Raw genomic sequence first — 21,651 nt, forward strand, 5'->3', positions numbered from 1 at the left:
CATCCTCTTGACAGTGTTGTTTTCCGGCATTCTTGTAGCATGCCCTGCTCATTATATCCTTTCAGCTTTGGCCACCTTCTAGATACTGAGTTCGTCGTAGAGTTGGACGAGTTGGGATATCTTCGGCATGCCACCGAAAATAGTCCAAAGCACCCAGCAATCGAATACACCAAGAGCTTGCAGGTTTTACTAGGGAATAGTTTACGTTTGATGCTCGAAGAGGACTACTGGTCTTATGAGTGTAGAGATTATTATCAGATATTTACTTGACATCTAAACAGATAACACTGAATCAACAATTCTACGCAACAATACCCGGTTCGTGAACGCATCTCTCGATCCTCGGTTCAGCCCCAAATTCGCAAAACCCCTGCGCACTTGATCCGCCAACCTAGCTCGCTGAGCTCCACGCCTTCTTGTATCAACAGGAACCGAAGCGAATACCATCTTTGCAGGGTTGCTGTTCGGCATTCTTGCAACATGCCTGGCCCATCGTATCCTTCTAGCTTTAGCCACCTTCAGGATACTGGGTTCGCCGTAGAGTTGGACAAGCTCGTGGTTCATCCTTCGCCGCCACACACCGTTTTGCTGCACACCGCCGAAGTTCGTCCTAAGCACCCGACGTTCGAAGACTCCAAGTGCTTGCAAGTCCTCCTCGAGCATCATCCACGTTTCATGCTCGTAGATGACTACCGGTCTTATAAACGATTTGTACAGGGAACAGTTGGTGCGCCTCCGTATTTCACGGCTAGCGTTATTATCAGCCGTCAGCAAGGATCCAAGGTAGCTTCCTAGGCGGGCCCTGTCACGCTCGGCTTCACCTATTGGCATGTACTTTGTCTTGGACAAACTAACTGGAATGTTCGCCAGAAAACTTCACACAATTTTGCAAACATTCCATCGTTGCTTTTATCAGTCTTGTGAGCTTCCCGGAAAAACTGTTCTCGTCCTTCTTGTGAATATTACACCTTCCTTCCACTCCTCCGGTAGCTGTTCTGTTTCCCTGTCTACACTGCCGTGAATCGCAAGTCAGTCCAATCTGCATTTTCGTCAAAATTAAGTTGAGTTCAGTGTTCAACATATCTTTTAATGCACTTTCAGCTGCACAAATGATATAATATGATTTGTTCAGAAAAAATAGGAAAAAACAGCAAGTCAAATTGTCCCATATTGAAAAGTAACCGCATATCAGTCCCACTATAGATTTTCGCACCATGTAACACAAAATGAGTCGTATTTTGATCATCTTTATATTTTTCTCGGAAATATATCGTAGTGAAAGGCTAATAGCGAAAGTTCCATTAAGATTTGATCATGTCCCAATACACTGGATTTTTAATTTTTCGTATGGAAAACGATTTTGCAAACTTCACACCTAATTTGCTCAATGCCTACTTTTTACAGATGGGACTGACTTGCGATTCACGGCAGTACAGTGTACAGGAAATGTAACGCGGGAAGAGACCAGATGGAGATCTCAAAATTGTAGATGCACGAACGGTAAAATGTCTTCAATTGCCGTCACAATCGCTGTGGTACCAGAAGTTGGCTAGAAGCAAGCCGACTTCGAAAATGTTACACCGAAACTTCTTATTGGTCTTGACAACGTGGAACTCACGATTCCATTGAAAGTTCAAGAAGGAGGTTGCGACCAACCGAGCATCTATGTTTGCTAGACTGGCCCAGTTCAGTATGGGAGAAAAATAAAGTTGCATAATTCCACGGAGTACCCCCCAGATTAATTCCTCAGGGTTAGAGATTTTTCTTACCGTAAGGCACATATCTAGAGGGTGCCCCGTTTAGTTTTACAACTTTTTTGTTTAAGGGCCCGTCTAATGGCTGCTCACGTTCTGCCAAGGAATCCTGCACTTGCGGATTTCACGTTGGAGGATGGACCAATTTGGAGGGTGAGTTGAACCAGTTCGTCCGTGATTACATAACGCTGGATAATACTGGTGTGCAACCTCCACTAATAACTCTAGCACAGACAAACAGACGTAACACTTAGAACAAATTTCTTCAAAATCCATCGCCCAGTTTATACCATTATCATCTGGTGAGCATATTGCACGAAAAGGTGCCTCGTTCAACAAGAGCGGCAGATGGCGGTAGTGTGAGATTTATAACTGTTGAAGCTAATCAAAGGAGGTGTTGACTATGCTACCATTCAGGGTCCTTAGATACCCTAGATACACTATTGATCATTATTAAACAAGCTGTTAAACTGAACCGACGTGTTTTTTTTTTTCTTGCCTGTAAAAGCCCAATAGTCAATAGGTTATGGGCCCAGGATTTCACATTTGAAGAAGAATAAAAAGAAAGTTGAATTAGAAGATAGAAAATGGCGTCTACGGCTCAGAAGGCAGGGATTACGCAGTTCGCTGGAGAAGGGTTTGATACCTGGCTGTTCCGGGTTGAAACGCAACTTGCGGCGCATAAGGTGAAAAAGGCAATTGTTGAAGACCCACCAGCGGATGGAGCTACAGCTGAAGTGAAAGCGTGAAAGTTTTGAAGAACGAGATGAAAAAGCGAAGGCGTTAATCGTAGGGGAAGTGGTGCTAAAATGAACAGGGGTGGTAAAATGAACACCGTGCCTTTTACTGAGAAAAAACAAATTTCAATTAATGTTTATCACGCACGGACGATTTAGAGCATAAATCCGAGTGTTCGAATTAATACAGAGGTTAATTGAAGTGAAAATATCAATGAAAACTAAGATTTTAGAAAACCACGTTTGAAAGTTGGAGCTGACGAAACTTTTGGCTCGGAGGTCTTGAGGTTTTTTAGTGATGGGAATATCATTGTGATGTGATGTCAAATCTGAAACTTTTACATTTCTTTTTGAATGGGTTACAATAACTTATACATATATTTTCGGAAATGCAGCGAAAATTGTTTAAAATATAAGTTTTGCTCACGTTTTTTGCATGATCTTTATTTTACCACCAACAGCTGTTTATTTTACCCACATAGTGCAGGTAAAATGAACATTTCAATTGCTTTTTGCTAGCGATAGAAATATGTTAAAATTTAGCTATTATGGTCTGAATTCGTGTTCCTGCATTAGATAACATCCCTGTTTTTGATCCTGTGCGATAAAACTATACATATTGTTCGTTTTTCTGTCAGAAACAAGATGATATCTTTAAAATGTTCATTTTACCACCCCTTCCCCTATCCTATATTGCTGACAGCCACCTAGAACATGTTCGCGACATGGATTCAGCTAAAGAAATGTGGACTAGTTTGTCGAGAACGTTTGGTAAAACCGGATTTGCTGCTTTAAATTTAATTCGTCGTTGTTTGCATAATTTAAAAATGACGGAAGGAGGATCATTGAAAGAACATTTTTGTAAGTTTGATGAACTAGTTCGCTAGCTGAAGAACGCAGGATCAAAAATGTGTGATAAGGATGTAATAAGTCAACTATTCATGACGCTACCACCATCATATGACACGGTAACAACTGCATTGGAAAATTTGAAGGACGAGGAACTCAAGATCGACGTTGTTAAGGCAAGACTATTGGCAGAAGAACAGAAGAGAGCGGGACGAGAAGAACATTGCGGAACATTGAATGTCCCAAACTATCGGAGAAAATTAGTAGAGCACATGTAGCTGAGGTACCAATAGATCGAGAAGTAGCGCTGATGATGAGAAGCAATGACCAACCGTTGTCAGAAGAAAATGTACTGGAATGGATTATTGATAGTGGTGCAAGTCGACATATGGTGAATAACGAAGATTTATTTGATATGCTCGAAGATTTGCCTGAACCGGTGAAGATAGAATGCGCCAAGGATGGAGAGAGTATGTTGGCTTCAAAAGGTGGAACTATATCAGCAAGATCTGTTGTCGAAGGAGAAACTACTACATTTAGAGTTGGAGAAGTCGTTTACGTCCCGGATCTCAAGTTTAACCTGTTATCATTGAGGAAGTTGGTAAAAAATTGAATAAACGTTGATTTTCAAGCAGAAAAAGCGGTAATAATGCAAGGCGACCGTAAAGTTGGAAATGCTGAATTTCGTGGAAATTTGTATTATTTTCGAATGTGGAAACTGAGGAAAGATGCTGCCCTGGTTACGAAAAACGAGACTGAAACACAAACCGTTCTATGGCACCAAAGATATGGACACCTTGGATTGAAGAACCTAGAAAAGCTAATGAAATCAGAGATGGTTGCTGGTTTGGAAAAGCTGAAGAAATGTGAGAAGATTTTCTGTGAACCTTGTGCTGAAAGCAAGTTAGTTCGGCTGCCGTTCAATGGATCGAGACCCGTGACAAGTCGAGTGCTGGAAAGAATTCATACTGATGTATGCGGACAAATAACGCCCCCACATATGACGGAAAAAATTACTCTGTATCTTTCATTGATGATTTCTCACATTATGCTGTTGTATTTTTAATGAGCAACAAAGATCAAGTTTTCCAATTTTTCAAAGTGTACGAATCTATGGTTACAGCCAAATTTGGAAAGAAAATCGATTATTTGAGGTGTGATTTGGGTCGAGAATATTTTTCGAGGGAACAACTACTTTTCTATGAAAGCAAAGGCATCCAAATAGAATCTACAGTGGGATATACACCCCAGCAAAACGGAGTAGCCGAAAGATTCAATCGAACAATCGTAGAGAAGATGAGAACGATGCTAGTTTCTTCTGGTGCTCCAAAGACACTATGGGGCGAAGCTATTCTAAACTCTGTATATGTATCCAATAGAAGTCCTTGCGAAACATTAGCAGATTCAACTTCACCTGCGGAACACTGGAATGAAGTGAAACCTGATATTAGTAAGCTGCGTGTATTCGGTTCTTTGGGACTTTCCTGGATTCCGAAGCAGAAACGTGGAAAGCTGGATCCGACTGGACAACGATGCATGATGTTGGGTTATGCTCCGAATGGCTATCGACTATGGGATTATGAAAAACGAAATATGTTTGTAGGCCGTGATGTCAAGTTTATTGAATCTGTATTTCCTTATAAAGAAGATGATACTGTGCCATCTGGGATCACAGTTTCTGCTGAAATACCAGTTATGCAACCCAAGGCAATCTCAAGTAGTGCTGAACTTGGTGCTGAAGTGGATATTGAAATCAGCATAGTGAATTCCATTAAACAAACTAATCAAATTGATGAAGAGTGTGCAGATGAAGATTACACTTCAGCAAACGAGGAAGAACAAGTTGCACTCCCGCCACAATCTAATGGGAACTCTCAAGAGGAGAGTGTTCCGAGGTCCAGTGGCCGAGAGTGGAGGAGAACAGGTTCCTATCGAGCATTCTCTGTTGCTGTAAATGATTCACAGATTTCATCAAAATACTCTGATATAGTAGGTCACCCTAACCAGAACGTTTGGAAAAAGGCAGTAGATGAAGAGTTGAGGTCCCTTATAAAATATCAAACTTGGGATTTTGTCAAATGTCCGAAGAAAGCTGTTCGATTGGTGCCTTGTAAGTGGGTTTTCACTGTCAAATCAGATGCTGATGGGAATCCGGTAAGGTATAGAGCGAGGCTAGTAGCGAAAGGGTTTTTGCAGCGCAAGCACGTGGATTACGAGGAGACATTTGCTCCAGTAGCTAAATTGGCAACAATAAGGACGTTACTTGCGGTAGCAAATGAAGAGGACATGAAAGTTTTTCGTTTTTTGATACAAAAGTTTTAGGTAATTATGAAGCGCTTCGTTCGTTCAATTGAGAGATGTTTCGAAATATCATCCGGCAGTCGGGGTCAGATGCACGGTATTTGGAACAATGGTTTGTTTAACAACAGCAACTGTAAGTATGGTTAAAATTTTCAAAATAATACAGATCATATTTTTGGTGCGAAGTATATAAAACGATCTATTATATACAACTTAAAAAACATAAAAAAATTTGTCATACATTATTTTTTTCTGCTTGATTGAAATTTGAATTGTTTTAACCTCACGTTAATAGGGCATGTCACGGTTAGTCTTATTTTATTTTTGTTTCGGTTAAGTGAAACAAATCAAATACGTCAAGAATAGTATACAGCTCTATACGTGGATTGAAATGTGTTTTTGAAAAATTAAATGAAAATCATTTTGATTCCTGACCTAGTAAACAAAATTAAACACAGACTATGTAGCATTGATACTTTTTCCATTTATTTCATTTCTCTCAGAGATAACAAGCATCTTAGGACAACTCGATTCTTCTGCAATACAAGAATTGATTCTCCATCATCGCCGGGTAACCGGAGACATAATTCGAAAACTGTGTGAATGAAGTCTCAATGCCACCAAGAAGTGTCAATCAAATCCGTCCGTTTTCAATTAGCACTGTCATCCATACTGTTCGATAATTGCCGCACAAGTTCAGCAATCTCCGGTGGCAGCTCCGGAAGTTTGCTGTCCGTCGATCCACTGCGGCTCGCTCTTATGTAGGGTTCCAATAGGATGCCTTCGTCTGCATTGGAAGTCATATCCGAAGATGATTCGCGATAATCATGTTCACCAATCTCCGAACAGCTCGGGAGACTCTTGTTCGATTCGGACGAAAGCAGTTCCGTTGGTAAGCCTTGAGATGTATTGGAACTGGTTCCCTCAGTACGTCCATTAGGTCCCACTCCATTTGCGCTGTTATCACTACTGAGTTCAGAATGATTTTTAATCTTGAGCTGCTTGATTTCTTCGCTAAGATCCAAATCGACCGTTGACGAAGCGTATCCGTTCAGGAGAATTTGAGACGGTGAAAGGCTGGATGTGGGTGCGATTTCATTAGTTCCCGTTAGAGCGAGGATCCGTTGCTCCAGTTCGGTAATCTTTGCAGCTAAAAGTCTGCAATAAAAATGACAGATCATATATCAAAATAAAATACAAATACAAATATTTAGTTGTTGTTGTTTTGCCAAACGGAACGCTTCAGTGGGTGTAAATTGGAAACGAAAACATACTTGTTGGTTTTCTTCTGATGTGATAACGCCAAGCTCTTGTCGTTGACGTTGTCCAGTAGGGCTAGGCAGAGTGACTTCAGCTCCGATATGGTGGCAGCTTTGAGGGGAAGCTCCTCAACGGTTCCGCGTTCGAGTAGATCTTTCACTGTGGAAAGGAAAGGGTGAGTCTGGGTTGATTCTAAGTTGGAATAGAAGGACACAACATATATACGCAGTTCCGTGCAGATATGTGATGAATGGACTTCAATGAGGTGCAAACAAGCTTATCAATAGGCCAGTAATGTATGATATTTGTGTATTTATATAGTTATCACCAAGTCTCAATTTTCCGGCAACGCAGTCTTTATTAAAGTAAAACGAGGTGCTTATTTGCCCGACGTTTCGACACGGGTATTGTGTCTTCCTCAGGGGGTAAATATAGTTTTCGTTCTTTGTCCTATGTTTTGTCGAACTATAACTGTCTGGTGTAGGTTTTTTTGGTACATAGCTACGAAAATCACTTCCTTTTTTGTGCACAACTTGTACTGGCAATGGCGCAATTTTTCTTTAAGATATTACAATTGCGCCATTGCCAGTACAAGTTGTGCACAAAAAAGGAAGTGATTTTCGTAGCTATGTACCAAAAAAACCTACACCAGACAGTTATAGTTCGACAAAACATAGGACAAAGAACGAAAACTATATTTACCCCCTGAGGAAGACACAATACCCGTGTCGAAACGTCGGGCAAATATGCACCTCGTTTTACTTTAATAAAGACTGCGTTGCCGGAAAATTGAGATTAAAACATACAGTCGATACTCCACAAAGTTATCACCAAGGTTTGATGTAATAGTTATATTTAGTCCGTATATCTGTCTTGTGGTTTATTATAAAAAATTCATTTATTGTATTGTGCCCAATCCTCGTTTTGCTTTTCTACAGTATAAGTTAATCGAGGGAAAACAAAACAAAAATATTTTTAAAGTAATTATTATAAATTGTTTTTTTTTTTTGGCATTGACATTGGCATGGCACTTTTGCTAGATAGTCCCCTATAGTTGCTCTAGTGGCTTTTTACTGCCGTTTAGCTATAAATCGATGCAAAATATTTTTTGACACGAGAGTAAGCCACTATTTATCTAAAATATATTGATTCACAGCTCGATTTTATCCAGAAAATGATCGAAATAACCAGTTACGATTAAAATTTTAGCTCCTTTGCACCTATGCTTTGGGCTATTGTACCCATAGTAGCAGCTTCTATTAGAAACTAAATGAAGGAAAAGTAAGAACTTATGACATCAATTGAATGCTTTTGATCTATATTTGATTGGAAAAAATACAGAAGTTTTATGAAAATGTATGCTGCTGATCGACTAAGCCGACTTGTACTCCACAATTGCCATAGAATCTCCAGATCTACCAGTGTAATATATCAACTCATTTTTGTTATGGACCGCTATATGCAACTCAAAGGCATAGGGAGTTATATAGAAGATTTTACAAATGATTGAAATGAACAGGAGGATAGGCGTCGCAAGGTAGCGACAAGATTGAAATTTTATTAGGTGGTGAAATTTGAGCAAGCCATTTTAAAGTCAGTAAGCATCGAAGCGTCTTGTATTCTTCCTAGCTTCTCTACTGGAGAAGGGTTGGCTCAAAGCTTTGAGCTTTGCTACCAACACAGGCTGATTTAAAACAATCACGGTCGATACCTTCTCCTATGTAATATATTAACTTTTGAATGCTGCATTATGTTTTATTTACACGAAACATTCACAGATGTTCTGAGCCATCCCCGTGGAGTGAAGCAAGGCGTCAAAATTTCAATTTTTACCGTAATGTCTCCACCAGTGATGGAAAGCGTCAATGTGAATAGAGGGAGTCGTGTGATTTTTATATAGATGCTTCCATCACTGTCATCGAATGGCGACACAGAGATTTTCTTCATATTCTCTTTCATTTTTTCTGTCGCTAAGGCCTGTGACGGAATCGTAAACTTGATCATGTTTAGTTCATTATCTGGTATAATTGTTATTGACATCGCTGGAATCATGGATGTATATCCAATGTCCTTATCAAGCACATTTACTTCCAGAAATTCTCAAAAATGACATAGAAATTTTAATAGTAAAACTCCATTAACCCCTCTACCAGCAGCTTAAATTTTTACCGCTAGAAAAAAAAAAATCAAATCGCGATAACGTTTTTGTTTCTCAGTATTTTTGTACCATTTCTTCACAAGTTGTTAAAAAACTCTTCTAGATTTAGAATCTATGTCAACATTGATCATTAGTTATCTGGATCCACAGATATTCAAAAATTCCTTGGGGGCCGATGAGTAACCATAACCCACGTATATATCTCAGGCTACATAATTTTTATCGTATTCGGATATTCACTCTTCGGAACAATACATTAACGAGAGTATGTAGTGCAGAAATGAAGCAATTTGGTGCAGACGTCTTTGAGTAATGAGCTTTTATGTTGCTGGTACCACACTGGCTAAATAAAGATCGTGAAAACTTCAAAAAACCTCATATCGTAATTTTAAGATATCTCTGAGAATAATTAACCAATTTGTATGATTTTTTCAGCGTAGCTTGTTATTATTTTTCATTATATAACCCACATTTTATTTTTTCGATAAGACGACGAAAAACAAAATGGCCGCCTATAACATTTTATATGGAAAATGTCGGTCCCCCAAGGAACATCGTAATATCTTTAAAACCAAATCACCAATCATCAATATTGACACGGATTCTTAAACTTGAAGAGTTTTTTGATAACTTGTAAAAAAATGGTGCAAACATTTTTTTTTTGTTTTTAATTTCTTTATTAGTATCATTCCAAACATTACATTCATTTCTTATATCTAGGTGTTCTGTGTTATTAGAAAACACTATCATCCTAATTTGATAAAACAAATTTAAGCCTTAGCAGTTCAGATTTTTTTCAGGTGAGTTGATTTCACATGCTAATAAGAGAAAAAAATAACGTTTTTACTTTACTTAACCTAACTTAACATAAACATATAACGCATTGCCGGTAGAGGGGTTAAAATTGCTCTCGTGAGAGCTCCGTCATTGCGACTTGCCGAAGTGAACACATAAGATATAGTTTCGTCTTGGGACAGGGAAGAGACTCGTTTCGTCAGAGTCACAAGTCTGTCATGATACTTAACAGTCCTGGTCCCCACAGAACATTTAAACCCTGCAAGTTTGAAAATATTGTGTCATAAGGATATTTAATTTCTTCAGCTTTAAAAGCATTTTCCATACTTAATTCAAGAGAAATTGTCGCCAACAGAATATTTTATAATATTTTATAAGTGACGAACCATTCAAAGTTTGTTGAACAAATAGCTAAACGCAACATTCCTATAGTTGTCAGGACGAATGCATGTGTTATCATATTTTGCCCATAACAAAAGAAAAAAAAAACTCGATTGGCTGGTCTATCACAGAACACTCTTTTGCCGACACGTACAGTGGCAAACCATTCAAAGTTTGTTGAATAAAGTAAAACTTTGGCAAATCTACACTCACAGGGTCGAATGATTTAAAGTATTTTTTTTATTACAAGAACAAATATATATGGAAAGCGGTTATTTGAAAAAAAAAAGTAAAACATAAATAGTTTATAAATAAGAGTTTATGCCGGCACTCATAGTGACAAACCATTCATAGTTTGTTGAAAAATCATATTTACGTTTCACCGCTAAACGATTAAATGTGGAGTCATACAAATTTACATATTCGAGATAAAAGCATAAAACGAGCTCACCAATTGATTCTTAATCCTTGACTGAGCAGCCACAATCCACTTTCAGCTTCACTTAACGTAACGATCCAGCGACGCAACGAAAAGACTCATTCTTGTTCGGGCTTTTCAAACCGCACTGCCCGGCAAACGTGAAAACTGAGAAAAAAACCAAAACCGGCGACGCAAGGAAAAAAACTAATGCTTGCCCGGGCTCTTCAACCCGCACTCAGTAGGCCATTGTATTGTTCATCTCCTAGATGAAAAGTAGTTTCATTTACAACGGGATTGCAGAAACATATTTGAATCGATTTTTGGCTTTAGCTTTTTTGAGGTACCGTGAAAAGGGGTATCATTGATCAGCGAGATATCACTAATCAGAATAACCCTTCTCGTAAAAAGATCGAATCAAATTTTTACTTACATCGAAAATACCTGAAAGCTGTGGTTTTGTGAGTTTTCTTATGGGGGGAGAACAACTAGCGATTTTTAAGAATTTTACCATTTATCAAATGTTTTCTAACAGAGCTAAATACAATTTTAAACATATTTTTTTGCGGAGTGTCTTTTATACAATGCACTCGAACTAATCACATTGAAGGATTTTGATAAAAGCATTCATTATTAGAGAAGGTGTACCAGTTATGGACATAGTAGTTCCCTGTTTCGCCATACATGATTACTCCAATGTCTCCAAATTTTGGAAATTGTTGTGTATTGTTGTAGTTAGATTTGAGATATATCTTGATTTTAAAACATTCAAAGAGATTTAAGATGTGAAAGCAATCAAAATTCCATAAGTGGCCAAATAGGGATCCACTATAACTATAACTGATACACTTTCCTAGTTAAATTCCACCAAATCACAAAATTAGGGTCTATGTTGGTTAGATAAGATTTGATTTTCTAAAATCAAAAAGAAATAATTTAAAAAGTAACTTTATCAAACAAAATGTTCACGGGTAGCATTCAAAATGCCCCTAGGAAAAATACAAGAATATAAAAAATATTTATTTGTTTGAAAAAATATTGTGATTCTCGCTTGCAAACTCGTGCCCATACTTTCTGGGACATCCTATATGAAGGCCAAAGTCTGACTAGTCATTTAATTTGTAAATTATTTAAATTCAAATAATATTGAACTGCCAAATACGCCTCAAAGTAGGCATTATGTTGAAGAAATTATGCATTATTCATAGTATTTCGTCAATTCTGATCAATTGAACATATATTTATAACTGTCGCGTTTTACCGGAAACTCTTGAAGATTGCGAACTTCTTAAACATCTTTAAGAGAAGAAGCACATTTTTTTTACTGGTAACGACAAAACTGAACGTTTGTTCAAAGTCGTCTTGAAAGGTCTCTTAAGTGACTATAAGTCAGCCAAAGAGACCAAAAATGGACTAAATGATTTACTTGGATTATCCCCAGTCAAAGTAATGATTATGAAAATGAGAACCCAATCTGGCATTCTTCTGAAATGGCTTTCTCAAGAATATTATTAAGTTCACTTTAACAGAAGTGATCTAAATATATCGAACACTAGTGGGCCCGGCAAACTTCGTCTTGCCATCAAGTAGGCTGTTGAAAAACGCTAAGGATCGTCCCATACAAAATGACAGTTCCGTTTACGCTTGTTTTTTCAACTTTCCCGGTGAATATCCTGGGATTTTAATACACACAAACACGTCGGAACACTTGACGAACAAAACGGAAAAATAATCATTCAAATCGATTGATCCGTTCGGAAGCCATTTCGTGCCATACAAACACCACTCCATTTTTATTTATATAGATAGATAAGACTTGCTTTTTCTAATGCTTTAATATTATAATATTAAAGCTTTAGAAAAAGCAAGACTTATGTTCGATGTCCGTGTGACTTGGGAACATTTCCAGAACCCCACTCAGTGCCGTCGGTGCCAAAAGTGGGGAAATAATGATCGTATAGCAATAGCTGATTGTTTAGAGGTATTCAATAAACCCCAAAAAAATAAAATATATTCATGTTTTGAATAATGTTAAATGTGTTAGCATCTAGATATCTTCTACAGAAACACCAAAAACGTTTCAAAATTTCAAACGACAAAAACCATTACGTGTGACGAAATAAGAAATCAATACGGCCATAGCTGTACATAGCTGTAGCAGGGTAGGTGTACACTCCATTATTTATTCAAAAAGCTTCAAGTGTCTTCAGTTACAAGGTTCTTAACCTTAACCTATTTTTCAAAAGAAAAGGTTTGACATCCAAATTTCCCAGTTAGAAGAAAAATAAACTTGACCCTTCTGGGACCGGTTCCATGTAGATTCCATAAAGAATCGAAAAAAAATATCCATGATCTAAGCTAGTCCCATTGCACAGTGTGACGAATGCTCACTTTTTTCAGTATCGTGTTAAAACATGTTCTGTTGATTTGGCGTTTTCGGATGAAAATTCTCAAAAATTATGGCGCATCGTGTGACCATAATTTTTAGCTCACAATTCCGCCACAGGTGTAGCGCTGTAAGTTACAACTTTTTTATTTGACGATTATCAAATATCGTGTCTTGAACAAAGTTGTAAATTAATCAAATTGAATCGAGTAATTCATCTGGTAACCCTACCGGTATCCATTGATATTTTTAAAAGACTTCAAAATAACGCTTTTTTTTATCGAATATTTTCAAAATTTTTAGTTTTTAATGGTGATGTATTACAAAATAATGGGAATAATCAAAAGACACAACTTTTTGGGAGTTAGTAGTGTTCTGAAACGTAAAGGAAATACAGTCGACTTTCCACATCTTGATGTTCTACATCTCGATATCACTCCCTATGTCGATGTTTGCTTCGGTCCCTTCATTCTGCATACGATTTCGCTCTCCATATCTTGATATCCTCCTGATCTCGATATCTCCATATCTCGATATGTTCCTGTTGATTTTTCGTTCCCAATTTTCTCTCTATATGTCGATATGAACATTATCAAAGGTTACTAGACCAGATTTAAATGATTCAGAACAATTTGGAAACTCATAATGAAGTTTGTTTGTTTATTATTTTCCTAGTAAAAGAGTGATTTTCAATCTACACGCTCAAAAAGAGTTCTGGAAAACGTGAACTGTCAAAAATACACCATGAACTACCATCATGTTTACACAGAAACAACATATCAAACAAGGAAACTTAAATGTGCTAACGTTTCAACTGTATTCGATACTTAAATAACAAAAGCGCGAAATGATATGTTTTCAATTTAAAATCCTGTAAAACTTTCAATTGGATTTGACAACAATTCTGACCTTAATTGTCGATTGCCAAAAACAAAACCGTGCCTGAATAGTTACCCATATTTTTTTTAATTAGGTGATTGATTTTTAAACGTATCATTAAGATCTTGTTATGCCATCCTATGTTACCCAGACTTTGGAACGGTTACTTCAAAATAGATTTCTGTAGAGTACGACTATGCAATGAATCTATAGACACATATTGTTAATTATGGCAGACGTTTCATATATTCACTTAAAATCCTTTAAGGCAAAGTAGCCCGTCATTCGTTTTGGAAACAATGATGACTTTTCAGCTTGCATTTCAAAGTGATAAAACTCAGTCTTGATAGTTTATATTGACTTGAAAAAGTATCACTGTACGCACTAACATGCAAAAAGTATGCTGATAGGTGCTTTTTCAGCTATAACAGTGCAGAACCAACTGATTTTCTTTGATTCGAAATCGTGAGATGAATTAGCAACAATCAGCAACGATGCGTACAAATGTTAATGACGGCCTACTTCGCCTTAATGGTTTCTTATAGGCTTTTTGTTTGCTATTTGTGTGAATGGACCATGTTAAAACAATAATCGCAAAAATGACCTTTATCCAAGGACTTAACAATTTCTAAAAACTGCTGTAAAATACTAAAATACAATACATTAGCTACAATAGCTGGATGAATAATGATTGATCCACAAATGTGGCCCGGTATATCGTTAAATACGCAAATGAGCTTCCAATCATTTTATTTGAAACTAGTGGTCCCGGAAAACTTCGTCTTGCCATCAAGTAGGCTGTTGACAAACGCTATGGATCGTCCCATACAAAATGACAGTTCCGTTCTCTCTCGTTTTCCCTACTCTTCCGGTGAATATCCTAGGATTTTTATACATGCAAACACGTCGGAACTCTTGAGGAACAAAACAGAGCAATTATCATTCAAATACGTTGACCCGTTCGTGAGCCATTTCGTGACATACAAACACCACTCCATTTTTATTTATATAGATAGATACGTTTTAATTTTGTTTAAGAAGTTAAACTTGATGCAAATCATATGAAATCAAAGGAAATTCGCAGGTTCCCGCTATGGTATCTCAGGGCCTGATAGAAATCTTCAGGTGCTCGTTTGAAATCCAAATTCCACTTCCTATTCAGCATTCTCAACATTTTGAAAAAAAAATGAAGTTGGTAGACACAAGAGAAAAAATTGAGATGTAAATTGGAACAAATTGAGATCTAAAATTGTGAAAAATAATAAAATCGTTCTGGTGGGCTTCGATCCCACGATTCCCAATACGCTAGACTGGGTGCGTTAACCAACTACACCACACAACGGGTAAAGATTCTGCAGCGCCAAAAACACCATCGGCTGGTTCAAACCGTAATGGACATGACAATCATAGTTGCGTAAAATCGAGCGGCGATCTCTCTATCGGGTCATTTCGAAGAGATTCGACCGGGACGTAAGCTTCACCCATAATAACCATCTCATTGAGCCAACGTTGGCTTATAAGTAGTATGGTGGGTATAGCGCAACAGTGCGACGCTAAAAATAAATCTCTCACTGTTGTTCGTAGGCATGCTTGGGGGAGTTGAATTCGGCATCTCAGCGAGCCGAAGGAGATGCGAAGTTCTGAAGGATAACGTGGGTTCGTGACGGACTTTGGATTCAATTTGGCGGTAGTTGGTTACGCGCCCAGTCTAGCGTATTAGGAGTCGTGGGATCGAAGCCCACCAGAACGATTCTATTTTTTTTTTCGCAATTTAACATCTCAATTTGTTCAAATTGACTTTTGTGCCTACGAAGTTTTATTTTTTTCTTTCAAAACACCATCGGCTAGTTTAAGCCGTAATAGACATGACAACCCTAGTTGTTCGACATTTGACAGAAACCCTGGAAATCCACAATTTTCTTCACAGGGTTGCCCCAGAAATCTTAGGAGTGTGCTAGGAATCCGCAGATTTTGCACGGCATTTTCAATAGCTAATTATACATCCTTAGGATCCCACGAGAAACCCATGATGTCCGCTAGGAATCTCCAGATTGCACTCAGTATCCTAAAGAATCCACCTAAAATTCTCAGAAGCCCACTAGAAAAACCTAGGATCTTGCAATTATTTTCCAGGATCAAGTTAGGAAACTATTAATCCCAGCTAAGGTTCTCAAGGACAGTTATGAGTTATGACATTGCTTTAAATTTAAAAAATGCGCTCTTTCAAGTATCAACTGAACCATTTTTTTATAGCAAAACGAACTGATTGTTATGTGCACTTCGTACGCGTAACATAAAGCGTTGGAATTTTGCTCAATTATTTTTGACCTCAAATATAATTCTATCGGGAAATCCTTTGATCCGATTGGAATCATATGAAATTGTTTTTTTTGTATTATTGCTCTATAGTAAGGCAGACCTATTTGCATTTCAGTTAACGAGTGAAATAGTGTAAAATTCGATTGAAAGCCTTACAAAATTTGTGGGTTGGTGTGTGCCGGAAATATCGCAATTTAAATTTGAGTTTGGAAAATATCACACATAACTGCAAACTTTTTGCAGTTCAAGAACATTATCTGACACTCATTGTATTTATACTGCATTATAATCAATATGAGTTAGTACCTTGTGAGTGAGACATGACCCTCTGATTGTTGTTAGTGCCAAGCTTGATGATTCCCTTTTTCCGTTTGGTGTCAAGCATGTTCTTTGAAGAAGTTAATCAATAAGGTTAGTTAGAATGACCTTTTATAGAGCGTCGACAATCCATCCTACCTTGTACTTGGTGGCCGACTGTCGGGACAGTTCCAATTCATTTTCCAAATTCGTAATCTTTTCCTGCTGGTACTTGTTCTCCAAAATCAGTCCATCAACATCCACAATCTTCTGCTGCGATTGGTCACCCTTGAGCATCACACTAAGCTCGTGGTTCAGCCTGTGGGCTTTACACTTGTAGGCGTCCCGTTCCATAACTACGTCCTCCTTTTCGTCCAGCAACGATCGAACATCGTACTGCAGTTGAGCATTCTTTTTCTTCAGAGTTTCCATTTGCGCTATCAGCTTGGACTTTTCCTCGTCCCAAACAATACCTTTGCGATCTTTGAGCTTCGTTTCTTCCGTGGACTTCATCTTGTTGAAAGCTGCTTGAAGATCGAAGTTTTTTGTTCGCAGGACGTCTATGTCGCCCTCTAGTTCATGAACACGCTGTCGCAAGGCTTCCACTTCTGTACTTAAAGAAATGTTGCGTTCTCGAGTTTGATTAACCAATAGACTAACGGCGGAACTATTACCAAAGCCTGCGGCTTGGAACTCCGGCGAGTTGAGACTACTTTTCATGGCTGAATATCGCATTTGAAGTGTTTCGGCCATCAGCTTGAACTGATCCCTTTCGGATCGGTACTTTTCCAGTTCATTTCGCATGATCTTCAGCGCTTCCACTTTGCTTTGAAGTTTTCTGTGGATCGCTGAATTCTGCAGATGAAGAAGTGGTCAAACATTGTAAAGACAATTCTCCTATGAAGCCTACCTCCAAGTCGTATTTCTCCATATGCTCTTCGAAATCGAAACTAGATTTCATGGTCATTTTGGAATGCTTTTCTCGGTCCTTAAACCGTTTTTCACTATCTATAAAATAGTTAACTTCGTGTGATATCATTTGTCTGCGATTTTTACATATTTACACTATGATCTCAACAGTAGATCCGGAAAAATCCAATATCTACGTACGTGATGAGAATCACATTAGTTCACTGCAAAATGAAAGCATTGCGATACTATCTCTTTCTATACGAGGGTTGGAAAATCGATTTTCCTTTATGTTTTCATGTTGTCGCACTCTGTTGCTGTTGTGACATGGCAATGTAATCAAGCAGGCCAGAGGGGGTGGATAGAAAGAGATAGAGAGCAAGAGATGGAAAAAGCTAAGCGTCGCTTTATTTTTCGATCAAACATTGCATCCCCTTAGGGCAAACGCTCCCTTAGTGGAGGTAGCTCCAATAGTGGAGGTAGTGTGTTATGGCATGTTTCGCGCTAATAAATGATTATGTGATATTTTTGTATTATGTACGATGCGAAAATGATACAAGTAATCGAATAATATTCATGAAATTGAACCGTAAAACTATTTAAAACAATTATTTTGCTTAATTTTTTTGCTCCTTTGCACCTATAGTGGTGCATCAGTACCCATAGTGGAGGGTCCCATAAGAAATCAATGGTTTGCGCCACTAAAGGAACCATCCTTAAAATATACCTCCACTAAAGGAACAGTGTTCCTATTATTGGTGCAAGGCTTTTTGCAGGGAAAGTTCAAATGAATCGTGATTTTTATACATTTGAATGATAGAAGGATTTGAAATCTATCGATTGATACGGTAAAATCATATATTTCATGATCTTAACACCGTGTTTTAGCAGTTTTCCCTTAGGTGCACCACTTATGGTACACTTGCCCTATGAAGGTTCAGAGAAAATGGACTCGATGAAAAAGGGTGACGCTATGCTGTTGCTCGAGTGGGCCGTTGCAGCATAGGGCTCTGGGTGTTGCGCATATACATGTTATATGTTTACCATTTTGGCTGTGTGCTTAGGTAGCTTCCGCTAGCGCTTCACAGGGGCGCTAGGTGCGAGTGCTGAACTTGGAAGAGCTTTTCGCTCATATATTACTAGAATAGTTGTAGTGCATGATGTCGTAAGACTCGAGACCATCGGTTGCAGCACTGAATGTGAGTGTGACATTTTCAACATATAAATATGTTGCAAACATAGTTGCGACTTGAGAAAATGCGGCAGAGCGGTTTTATGATGGTTACAAACACAGTGCGATTGATGCTGCTGATGAACGACGGCCGTTGACTGTTCTAGAATTCAATGAATCAAAAGCATGGAATACACTTTAAATTGTAGTAGGGTCGGTATTGGACTGATGCAAATTTTGTTTTTGCTCCCCTATGCTTAAACGATGTCAATTATGATGAAAATGATCCTCCCAAAATTTGAAGTGATTCGGAAGAAATTTAGTTGTGCACACACTATTTGAAGTTTATATGGAGATTACTATGGAAAACGCCAATCTTTTGTGTTCAGCCCTCTAACACGTCACCATAATATTTTAGGTAAAAGTGAACAAACTCATCTTATGTGAAAACTTCCCAGCTTTTGCACGTTGACTTGAATGGCTGTTTCAGGGATGCGAAAGATGTGAATGTAGAGTTGGTGAATGTTTGCTACAGTACTTTAGCAAACATTTACCAACTCTACATTCACATCTTTCTACATGACCATCAAAATCCAAAGCAAACCATGACCATTCAAAACAAAAAGATGTCACGGCTTTTTCTTCCCAACTGCTATTCAAACCTGAATGCGAAAAGACTCGAGCACAGTGGTGAAACGATTTTTCCGATTTTCGGGGTTCTGCATTTTTGCATATTAATTAATTGAAAACACAAGCGAAATATTAGCGTTTGAATCATTCAACATTTTTTCTCGTCATTCACTTCGGGATAGCTGTCCGAAAACGATCACCGAGAAGGAATATATCGAGAATATAAGATTACGAATCTAATGACACATTGAGTTAAAATTTTGGTCATTTCAATGCTGAGGAAATCAACCATGTTTCTTCAGTGTGTTTTTTTTAAACGTCACAACTTTAAGTAAAAGTTTAGTATACAAAATAAAGAATATGTTTTGGAAAAAAATTCCTACGAAGTAAGATTAACTCACTGCCTTTCAAATGCGTCATAGAGAGTATCAATTGGACGTGAAATCACAGAGATATGGTAAAAATACTTTTGTATGTTTTTAGGGGGTGAACTCAATCTTTTGCACGGGGGTGTACTTCTCTGGTAGTCAATCCATAAATAAGTGTAGCAACAATTGCGTTATTAAAGAGCACTTATGTATTAGGCATGTCACGCTATTTCACCATTTCATGTTAAATGACAGTAGCAAAAACTGGGTCCACAAGATTACCTAGATAGAATTTCCTCTTGCGAAAGCAAGGTTCTTGAACAAGAGCCACTTGTGCTTTAACATTTTGTATGAGTCTATAAAGTTGATCTGAGCTATCCCGACCGCATCTGATACCCAAACTAGGCAGGATTAATTTTATTTGCGATCTCAGTGCGGAAAAGACTAGCAGTGAAAAAAGCACATAGGTATTTATTGAAAGTAGCCAAAGGCGAAAAAGCACAGAATACATTGTGTAGAACGCATACTGCGAAACAATATAGCTGTTAACTTAAATTATCTAATGACATAATGCATACACAATCTCAAGTTTATTTAGCCTCAAGCAGCCGATTAGCTCAGAGAAACACAAAGTCCGCCTGATCCAGTATTGCAGGAAGGGCACATTTTTGTAGATGGCACCCTGGTACTCCACATACTCCGTTTGTGCGTAGGTTTTATTTAGACCCTTCTAACCATTCATTCCTAGGCACGATAAGCTTGAAACCGCATCACACCATGGATTACACTACGGGACATTTTTAGCATTATATTAGCTGTACAAAATGCATTATTTAACGATTTTAGTCAACTTGCATGCAAACTTACCAGCTTTTATTAAGCTTTATTTGCCTAATTCATTGCAGAATTCAAACTTTATGTGAATCCAAAATATATATATTTGTGATCTAACGAAAAGCTAAAAAGCATAGGTGGCGCTGTTCTAGAATAATTGTTAGTGCATCCAAATTGATCCTTCTGGCGATAAAATTGGAAGAAAATCGTCACAATAATTTCGATGCTTATTTTTGCAATTCAAAACACAAGAAATCCTCAATAACCTTTTTCAAAACTTTCGTTACCTAACCTTACCAATAGCATCTAACGTGTTTCACATATGCAAATGACCAATAGCTATAATAGTATTTAACTCAAATTCGCTACATATATATTACATATACATGATTATCTATTATATGCAAGCGAAACAGCATGGTTGAAGTTGCTTTGATGGGATCAGACATGACAGAATAGTCCCGAAAAGATGTAGATCTATATTCGGGTATTCACTATTCGGAATAGAAATATCTAATCTAATATTATTATCATGAATTAGCGGAGTGAGACGCTACAAATGCCTAATGAATCTATCCCAATTGAACAGCCCATCGTTCGCATACTTTTACCCTAAACGGTGTTATCCAATATTGTGAGATTTTGTCTTGTCTGCTCTTTTCAGCATCGATTGTCCACCCCCGTGAACATAAACAGCAGCATTATTGCTCGTTTGCACGTTATGATGCTTGCACACACGCCACACGACCCAAAGCTTCCGAGTAAAGCTGGGGCAATAGTAACAATTGCTGAATGCTGCCGTCGAGCGAACCGAATGAGATGTCATGCGTGCGTCGTTACAGTGTTAGACTGTTTCAGAATATTGTATCCGGAAACGAAACAGTTCTGTTGCAAAAAAATATACAACGAATATTTTGAGAGGTCTTCTTATTCTTCTTTCGACGCTATTCATGTCGTCTCAAAAAACTGGAGTGGTTTATTTTTTTCCCCTCTAACCATCTTTGATGTTTCTCAGTTTATTAAAAAAAAAATAAAAAAAAATATTTTGAAAAGTATTTTAATTTATATATTTTTTAAAATAAGTTAACACTTACTACCAAGTGTGTGAAAACAACCGATTATGCCTTTTGTTGTATCGAATTTTTGTCTTTCGACCTTCTGTCCTTTTGGGGTTTTGACTTCCGACCTTTTGCCAAACATTCTCA

The 21,651-nt window shown here is 37.8% G+C and overlaps 1 protein-coding gene across 1 annotated transcript; it reads right to left on the reverse strand.

Annotated features, from left to right (window-relative positions):
- Nucleotides 1-6,105: 6,105 nt before the first annotated feature.
- Nucleotides 6,106-17,712, reverse strand: LOC5572567 (coiled-coil domain-containing protein 149). The gene is made up of 5 exons (XM_001654034.2): nt 17,445-17,712; nt 16,694-17,389; nt 16,544-16,625; nt 6,916-7,060; nt 6,106-6,799 (listed from the first exon to the last, which is right to left on the reverse strand). Exons 1-5 carry the CDS (start codon nt 17,571-17,573, stop codon nt 6,292-6,294), a joined length of 1,560 nt encoding a protein of 519 aa, XP_001654084.2. The 5' UTR covers nt 17,574-17,712; the 3' UTR covers nt 6,106-6,291.
- Nucleotides 17,713-21,651: the final 3,939 nt, after the last annotated feature.

This window comes from Aedes aegypti, chromosome 3 (assembly GCF_002204515.2).
Source record: "Aedes aegypti strain LVP_AGWG chromosome 3, AaegL5.0 Primary Assembly, whole genome shotgun sequence".
In the NCBI taxonomy this organism is placed as follows: Eukaryota; Metazoa; Arthropoda; class Insecta; order Diptera; family Culicidae; genus Aedes; species Aedes aegypti.

What these genes read in the sequence shown, in the direction of transcription:
- LOC5572567 (XM_001654034.2), bottom strand. Translation starts at nt 17,573, where the DNA reads ATGATATCACACGAAGTTAACTATTTTATAGATAGTGAAAAACGGTTT. An exon ending in TGGAGAAATACGACTTGGAG is followed by an intron (nt 17,390 to 17,444) that starts GTAGGCTTCATA and finishes CTTCATCTGCAG; the next exon opens with AATTCAGCGATCCACAGAAA. An exon ending in CATCAGAAGAAAACCAACAA is followed by an intron (nt 6,800 to 6,915) that starts GTATGTTTTCGT and finishes TTTTTATTGCAG; the next exon opens with ACTTTTAGCTGCAAAGATTA.